The sequence below is a fragment of the Opisthocomus hoazin genome, chromosome 10 (assembly GCF_030867145.1).
Source record: "Opisthocomus hoazin isolate bOpiHoa1 chromosome 10, bOpiHoa1.hap1, whole genome shotgun sequence".
Classification (NCBI taxonomy): domain Eukaryota; kingdom Metazoa; phylum Chordata; class Aves; order Opisthocomiformes; family Opisthocomidae; genus Opisthocomus; species Opisthocomus hoazin.
The window spans coordinates 20,454,340-20,463,738 of NC_134423.1; the positions used below are offsets into that span (position 1 = coordinate 20,454,340).

A 9,399-nucleotide genomic window follows, 5' to 3' on the forward strand; every position below is an offset into this window, starting at 1 on the left:
TTCACTGTGGAAAGGTCACCAGACAAAGGCGTTCAGTGAGCTGGGGCTGAGGGGGGGGATCGCGTGGCAGGTCTCAGCCTTGCTCCTGCCGAGCCCTTCACCTACGCAGCGCCAGCGAGGGGCGAGCCCAGCGACCGCACCGGCGGGAACCGCGGTAGATCGGTGGGAACGAGCACAAATTGTCGCAGCAGACGCGGGAGAGCCGGCCCCAAGCCGCCTGCCGCCCCTCCCCGCACCCGGGTACCGCGGCCAGCAGCTTGCGCCGGCAGCGCCCTCGCCGCGGCCCGGCGTTCTGCCCCGGCACACGCGGCGGATGACGGCGGGGGCGGAGCGTGGCCCGTCCGCCGGGGCCCTGCCCGCCGCCCCCAGCGCCTCAGCCGTAGCCCGGGACCCCCCGCGGACGCCCCGGCCGGGGCGCAGCAGGCGGGGGCGGCACGGCCCGCACGTGACCTTCCCGCCCCAGCGCCGCTGCCGCCCGCCCGGCCGCTCTCCCTCCCTCAGAGCCGGCGGGATGCGGCGGGCGGCGGTGCCGGTGCTGCTGCTGCTGCTGGCGGGCTGGCGGCCGCCTCCGCGGGGAGCGCGGGCCCAGCGCCCGGCCGCAGGCGCAGGTAAGGAGCCGTCCCGGGGAGCCCGGGGCCCCGCTGTGCAGGCTGTGGGGCGGGCGGCTCTGCCCCGCAGCTGCGGGGAGCGCCTCCGCCAGCTGCCTCACCCCCCTCCCGCCGCCCTCCGTCCCCAGGTGCGCCGCTCCGAGGGCTTCGCCGCAGCCCTCCGGGCGTTGCTGCCGCTGTCCTTGTCCCAGAGTGGAAAACAAACCTGAGAGACGGAACTGTCCCTGGAGGCTGGCTGCGGGGGGGGTCTGAGCCCCGGAGCCCTACAGCCGGGAAAGGGGGAAGGGAGGCGGAGGGGTAACACGTTTGCACTCCATTTTCAGAAAACAGCAGCGGCTGCGTCCTTTCTTCTTCATCGGAGTTTCCCGAAGGATTTTTTACACCGCAGGAGAGAAAGGATGGAGGAATCGTTATCTATTTCATAATTACACTTTACATGTTTTTGGCTGTGTCCATTGTGTGCGATGATTACTTCCTGCCTTCTCTAGAGATCATCAGTGAATGTAAGTGAACAGCCTGATCTTTTCCATGTCAGACCGAGCAGCTGGGTGTAGAACATTCTGTTTAGAAAAGCTTCAGAGTGCTCTGGAGACAAAACTCAAGAAAGTTCAGAGTCTCTGTGCACAGTTCAACTTATCAATATAATATTTAACTCAATACCATGCGTCAATATTATGCTGAAAAATCATACTCTGATTACACTCTGCACACACATTCGTTTAAGATTTGCTTTCCCTGTGTGTCCTGGGCTCAGACAAACCATGACTGCATGCCTGGAGGAAAATCTTAAAACTTCCTCAGTGTTAATTAAACTGACAATGGAGCTGTGGGGTGAGCAGTAATATGTCCAGGTTACTAGTAAGAGCAAAATAAAAGGGGCGGTGGGGATGGGGACGACAGATGATCAAAGCAAGAAACCAAAACTCTATGTTAAAATGTGGGAATTAAGTACCTTGTAGTGAGCAAGTATCAGGATGAGCTACTGTTTACATACTAAAGGTATGACAGAGGAGGGAAAGCAATACCACAGCCACAACAGTTCTGTGAAATCTAATCAACCTGTAGTAATTCCCCTGGCTTCAGCAGACCACTGAATTAAAGAGATGGTCTTGGCCAAGAGTTCAGCTTTTCATTGCCAAGAATTAAAAAAATTCCCCTAGGGAAACTCCTCCCTGAACACTGGAAAACATTCTCCAGACCAGAACACTTACAGAAAATGTAAGCTTAAACGTTGCTGTAGAGCCGGTATTTTTTTTATTGATGATAAATAAGCATTTGTCAGACTTTTCCCATAGTTAGCTGTATGTCCCTGTTCTTAGTGTGCAGAACTTGATCCACAGAGTGAGTTACAGTTCAGAAACAGTCAACTTACCAGGACAAAAATCTCATTTCATTCAAGCAAGCACAGGTTCTTACACTGTCCATATGAAGTGAAAATTTGATTTTAAGATCGCAGCACTGATTTGAATTTAACTAGTATTTCTGGTATGTGAAGACACAGTAGCATGGATTTCCCTGGAAGATAGACAGACTTGACATGTATCGCGTAGCAATATCACACTAGAGTCCAAGGAATCTCCCCACGATTTACCCATATGAAACAAATGAAATGCCTATTTTACATTTTAAGATCATGCCCAAATGTCTTGTATTATCAGTACTACTTTCCTGGTATTTAAAATAATTTCTGTAATAAAGTTAGAAATAAATTAGCCCAATAAATGAGGTTATGCTTTCAATATATTCTTTTACCAATTTAAACTAAATGCATTAGCTGTATGAAAGTACGCAAAGTTCATTCTATTAAACTGTAGTAGCTTCTAACATTATATACTAACACAAGAAAAGGGTACAGACTACTGCCATATTTCTTTTTATAAGCAATTCTTTTGCTCTATCCTCAGGCCTTGGCCTCTCTCAGGATGTTGCTGGAGCAACTTTTATGGCTGCTGGAAGCTCTGCTCCAGAGCTTGTCACTGCTTTTCTAGGTAAGAGACACATGTTTCTAGATTCCTCAGAATCTAGAATTCTTTTCCTTGCATGCCAAACTGAAACATACCAGAGAGTCATTTTCCTTATAGGAGTCTTCGTGACAAAGGGAGATATCGGCGTCAGCACCATCCTTGGATCAGCAATCTATAATCTTCTTGGTATTTCTGCAGCTTGTGGGCTGTTTTCCAGCGTGGTATGTATCAACTTTGACAGTTCTGCTCCTAAGAGCCAAATGGTTATCCTTTCTGATTTGCCAACAAAAGCCAAGAGAGACTTACTATGACAACTGTCAAGTTTATTATTTAGTAGCAAAACCAGCATGTAATCAGTTTTAAGATAACTTGCTATGAAAGTTTTTAAAAACACTAACTTGTTAAATATCATACTTGTCATTCCCAAGAATCTTAAATTTTTACATAATATAGAAACAACATATTGATGCAGTATTTACAGCACTTAGTCATAAGTATTACAGACGAGTTTAAGAAAAGTAAATGAATCTGTGATCTGCAGGTTTCCAGGCTATCCTGTTGGCCGCTGTTTAGAGACTGTCTGGCATATACAATTAGTGCTGCGGCGGTCCTTGCGATGATATCTGACAACAGAATTTACTGGTAAGAGCACAAGTAGTGTTGAATTCATGTTGACTGGAGATTAGCGAGACAGTGTTTTGAAAAACAAACCAACCAACCAATCAACCCCAAACCCAAACTTCAAGTAGCCTGAACCACCATTCACTAACAGAAATAAACATCCTGTTGACTTTAAAAACCAAGAAAGTTACAATGCTTGTAAAGATTATTACCTAAGCATTCAAATCCTGCATATTTATGAAGTTTGATCTGCATAGGTTTGTCTGTACAGACTTCACAATTTCTATCATAACTGTTTTGGCATAGCAATTCGTCTTCATAGTTTACTCCTTTTGAGCCTTTCCTTTGATAGCATCACTGTTAAGAAAAACATTTGTCTGCTAGAAGCAGATCATGAGCTTCTGCTGTTTTAACTCTCTTCCGTCAACACAAACTCCTGTTGCCTCAACAAGCCAGCCAGGTCCAGCACTAAGTCTCTGAAGATTCCAACTCAAAATAGCACATACTAGCCCTCTCTTTAACCGTCACGTGAAGACTCAATTTTGCAAACATCAGTTAAGATGTTCAATCAGTAAGATCCCCTGGAAAACATGCAGCTATACAATACACAAACAAGATTCTGCAGGGGACACGAATTAATCAACCTGCTGAGAGACATGGGGACACTCATGAGCTTCCATGACACTGGCCATACAACCGTAGATAAATGCTTTTGTGTGTTTTTCTTTTGCTACTCATGCAAATTTTCTCTCTCTCTTTCTCTCTCTCTCTCTCCTTATACCAGCCATTTTAACAAAGAGTTGGGTTTTTTAACATTACACGTTCTGTAAAATCTGTTTTCCATTCTAGGTACGAAAGCGCATCCTTGTTATTGATATATGGATGTTACATCCTGGTACTTTGTTTTGACATTAAAATCAACCAATACCTCATGAAAAAGTTCAGTCCCTGCTGTACGTGTCTTACAAAAGCTATGGAAGAGACTGCCGAGCAGCAGCCACTGGTTGGATGGAGGGAAGAGAGTGGACCTCTAATTCATCAACAGTCAAGAACAGATAGCGGAATTTTTCAAGATACACTGGACTACTCTCAACTTTCAACAAGCCTGCATGGACTTGATGAAATCTCTGAAGGTACAAGTATTATTACAGTTGTCTCTAACACTCTGTCTGCCTATCTGCAACAGTTCTAATAAAGAGTAGATTCTCAGATATTATTAAGATTTTGTTGACAAAACACCTCCAGCACAGTATTTAAGTACATCATTAGTCTTCCCTAGACTGTAACATTAAGCAAAATCAGAGTGGTGGTATTTAAATGAAGTTAATTGCTAGAGGAATGCTAGGATAGTTGCTTATTTGTGTCATATTAGAGCAGCAGAATTCCATCAGTCTTTGCTGTGCACATTTGAAACTTCCCAGCAACACTGCTTGTAAAATACAGTATCAGTTGAGAGATGCACCAGTACTGCACCAGTACACACTGTTTTCTTACAACAGCAGGATCATAACCCAAAATATGCATTATATCAGAAGTAAAGGAATAGCTACGATGTGCCAACAGATCATCAGCTTCCTCTTCACTGAGGCAAAAAAGAGCCATTGGTGCTTACTGTGGTAAACATTTTGTGTAAACCTTTATAGAAAAGTTCATTTTTCATCCACCTTAGTTCTCTCCTAGTGACATGGTAATAAAGAACATTTGATTTCAGAGTTTTGTCCAGTGTGATGTAGAACTTGAGGAAGTACTTTTTAACCTTTTTTCAGTATTCTCACAAGTAGAGACAAGTTAACATGGCTGTATGCTATGGATTCAGACTTAATGCTACAACTTAAAACAGTTACTTTTTCTTCAACAGATCATCCAAGTGTCTTCACCATGCCTGAAGCAGATATGAAGAGGATTTTGTGGGTGTTATCCCTTCCTATTATTATTCTACTCTACCTGACTACACCAGATTGCAGAAGACAGTTCTGGAGGAACTGGTTCATGGTGACATTTTTAATTTCAGCAGCATGGATTTCTGCAATAACTTATGTTCTTGTATGGATGATAACAATAGCAGGTAGGTACCTAAAGTGCTGTTGCTATACAGCATCAACCAATTCAGAATCCCTGAAAAAACAGTTTTCTCCTGTGAAGTTTTCCTTTCCACAATTAACAATCAGTTTAGCAAAACAGACTTTGCTGTAAAAAACCCAACAAGCAAACCCAAAAAACCTTTACGTTTGACTGCTTAGTTTGCCACCTTCTTCCACCTAATGAAAACCTCTTTAGAGTTCAGCTGCTTGGGACTGCTTACCATCACACGAACCAGAATTTGTTTAGCTACTAAAACCAGCCTATATTTAAAAAGAGGCAGTTTCATTAAACTGCTTCATGAAGTGAAACAATTAGATACACAGCAATAAACTTGTCAATCTGAAGTCTGACAAACATGGAATCCACCAAGACTAGAATTAAAGGCTCAGCATTCTGTAAAAGACCCATTATGTCTATACCTATATTTTTCTTGAACACTATAGTAAGAGATTTAGCATTAAATTAACTGCCAAAAAAACTCCCAAATTTTTGTACTATTTTATTTCAACTGTAGTGTCATGTGTTTCTTAAACATTCTTGGGGGGGGGGGGGGTGTATGTAAAGCTCTTACAAATCTGCATCATAAAGTGAAGCAGTAAAAAAATTGCATTTAAGCGAGAGAAGAGGTGTGCACTTGTGTGTACGAATATTATCTTAAAACAAGTCTCCTCATTTCACTGCTACTCCAGTGGCTTAAAAATCCAGTTTCAATTTTAAGAACAAGCAGAAAATAAATCTAAATGAGAAAGAAATGTTACAAAGCTTGCCATTTCCACATTATAGCTCACTAATCCTAATCAAGTGTTCTGCTAGTTCAGAATCCTCAACTTGTTTACAACTGAAGTTCAGTGAATAACTCCTTGTTCAGTGCAGAAATAGACCTATACACATTTTGTAAACCTTTGAGAAATTACTAGTAAATCGCTGGATATAACACCCACCAGGTACACTCATTGGTCAAATAATTTTCCACTTGTATTTAAAGAGCAAGGGTTTACTGTCTGAATGCTAGAAGCCTTTCAAACAAGATTCAAATGAAAGTTATTGCTGTTCTACTAGACAAAGTGCTAACTCATGTGAAAGCAGGTACACTGGAGATTCCAATAGTTCATTAGCGCTAGTCCACTTTGAAGAGTCATCACAAGGAATATTGTGGGTATTTGGCCCACTACTAGGTCAAAATGTTCTATTTGCATGTTAAAATGCTAAAAATTACATACACGTTATATTCAAGTCCAGGTTCTTTCATGAAGGGTGACTCAAAGATTCTATAGTTGCAAAAACAGCCTATCAGAATGTCACAGAGGTATGATAGCTGGGGACTAAATTTTGATGGTCAAGAACAAACCTAACTTAGTACACCTTTCTGTTGCTAGCAAAGAAAATTTGACTACTTATAGCAAGATATTGCTACTGATACACAAAATTAAGTAAAGGCTAGAAAAACAAGACCATTCTCTTTATGGTCAGTTGCCAGAAAAACCTCCTTCACATTAAACAGAAGATAAATCTATCTAATAAAAACAGATTCACCTGAGTTCAGATTCTATCTTACAGCCTTCAGAGATCTGGAAACTACTGTTGGGTACATAAGGCTGGTTCATTCATCTTTCACCTTGGTTTGCTTGGCATGAACCATTACTTTCCAGCCTGGATGATTTATAAAAGCTGATCTTGTTGGTCCCTCATCCTACAAATCTCTTACATTAGGAGCAATAGAATAATAAATACCAGTACAAATTCTGCAACAGGATCACATTAGTTCCTCTCAACCAACAAATAGCTTCAAAAAAATGTCCTGGGCTGACTGGTATGTACTAGGCAAGCACTGCTGACCTAGCTTACAAAGTACTGCCTCTTATTTTAAGAAACTGCTCTTGTTAGTGTCCAAATATTGCAAGTAAGAATTCAGATATCAACAAAAAAAATAAAGATACTTTTTAGTGAACAAAAAAGTTTACGAAAAACTAATGACGTAATAGCTTGAATACAGATATCAAATACTTCAGCATACTGATGCTTGTGAATAGTACAACTGCTACAACCATTTTGAAGATCTAAATCCCTGTACATTGAGAAATTAATACGCTATAGAACATACAGGGCAAAAAAAATGGTGGGGAAAAATAAGCTGCCGTTTTAGTAATTACAACAATTTAAAACTTACAAACAATTTAAAACTTTTCATAATTTAAACTAGTATTTACCTAAAGAAACTCACACTTCTAAAGGATTATTTGCACTTACAAGTCATAAAATTTCTGCATTTTGATTCTTCCGAATCCAACAAAAGAAGTGAAATGGTAAAGCTACGTACTGGAGATAGGATTGTAGTAATGATCTTAATGACCCTTCTCCCCAAGAAAATTCATGTGCTCCCCCCCCCCCCTTTAAAGAGTGGGTGATTACAAGAGTTACTGCTTCATGAGACTTTTAAGCACCAAAGATGAGATGCCCAAAAACATAGAAGACTACCGTATTTTCCAGAAGTTGACGAAAAAAGGGGAGTAAATTGTTAGATACTTAAACTTCTACTGTATCTGAAAGAAAAAATTTGTAATTGGTATTGTCTTGACCACTGGAGACATTCCACTCAGGTCTTTGTGAAACTTGTTAAGCAGGATGGTTACTATACTACAATTCCTTTTTTTTTTTTTTTTGACTGACGAACAAGGACAGGATGTATTTCTTTGTTGTTGTTCTTGGTTTTAACTACTTCATGGTTCAGTCACTTCATATTTGGTCAAGTTAGCTGACAGATTTCTTTCAAAATTACTGTATGATTACTAATCCCTTCTCCAGCAAACAAAGTCCAAAACAATTTCTTTGGATGAAACAAACTAAAAACATACTGGCATTTTCTACCATTATTTATCAACTGCAGGTGAAACACTGGGAATTCCAGAGTCAGTAATGGGTCTCACATTACTAGCAGCAGGAACAAGTGTACCAGATACAGTTGCAAGTGTGCTGGTGGCTCGAAAAGGTAAAGATTTTAGTTTTCAGGCTCATTCCAATGGATTTGTTTAAAAGAAATGAAAAAAAGAATTCCAGTGAACATTTCCAGAAATTCAAGGACTAACTTCAAAATTGTTGCTTCAGATTCTAGAGCTTAAGTTTACTAATAATAAATATGTAGCTTACCTGAAGAAGCTGTGGCTCAGACATTTAAAAACCTCTCAGGGTATCTCAGAGAAGTATTCTAGATTGGTTTGATTTGTTGTTGATTGTTACAGTTTTACTGCAAAACACAACTGTAGGTCTTGGTATTTTAAACATGACTGGGTTTTAGAATAGCCTGTCTAGCTTAATATAAGTGCAACTATGCAGATGCTGGTGATTTAGGGAGACTTTTTTTTTGTTTTATGCTCGTGCTACCCAAAACCATGTTCTGTAGAATCATGACTACAGTTCTTTCAATGAAAAGTCCAAAAAGGGTGCTCTGTGAGAAACTGATGGCTGACAGTCTGTTCCTCCAAAACAATTTGGCAATTTCACACAATACAATTAAGTAGACTTATTTGTATTTCTTCTTTTACAGGAAATGGAGATATGGCTATGTCTAACATTGTAGGATCCAACGTATTTGATATGCTCTGTTTGGGAATACCCTGGTTTATAAAAACTGCCTTCATAAATACATCAGGACCCATAGAAGTGAACAGCAGTGGTCTGACATACACAGCCATTTCTCTTATCTGTTCTGTTGTTTTTATTTTTCTGGCAGTTCACCTGAATGGCTGGAAAATAGATAAAAAATTGGGAGCAATTTGTCTTGTACTGTACTTAGTATTTACTGTATTAGCAATTTTATACGAACTTGGCATCATAGGAAACAATCCTACAAGGGTCTGTGGTAACTAGTTTGAATCAGTCATTATACTGATGAAAAAAATAAAAACAAGGAGAAAGATCAGTTTCTTCATTTAGTCAAAATAAAAAACAAACTCCCATTGGGCTCTAAATCTTATTTACAGAACTATGTCATTAAAGTAATATTAAGTAGAACGAAAACACCACAGCCTAATTGGAGCCCTTTCTTTTAGAGTCAAGAATTACAGTATGACTACAATGCACACACAAAACCAAAATGCTGAAAAAAAGACATCTAATTTTTACATAAC

General features: G+C 40.6%; 1 protein-coding gene across 1 annotated transcript; it reads left to right on the plus strand.

Moving 5' to 3' along the window:
* The first annotated feature begins 505 nt into the window (after positions 1-505).
* SLC24A5 (solute carrier family 24 member 5) lies at positions 506-9,139 on the plus strand. The gene is made up of 9 exons (XM_075432244.1): positions 506-608; positions 932-1,111; positions 2,513-2,596; positions 2,690-2,793; positions 3,114-3,214; positions 4,043-4,326; positions 5,052-5,258; positions 8,160-8,261; positions 8,817-9,139. The coding sequence occupies exons 1-9, from the start codon at positions 512-514 to the stop codon at positions 9,137-9,139; spliced, it is 1,482 nt and encodes a 493-aa protein (XP_075288359.1). The 5' UTR covers positions 506-511.
* Positions 9,140-9,399: the final 260 nt, after the last annotated feature.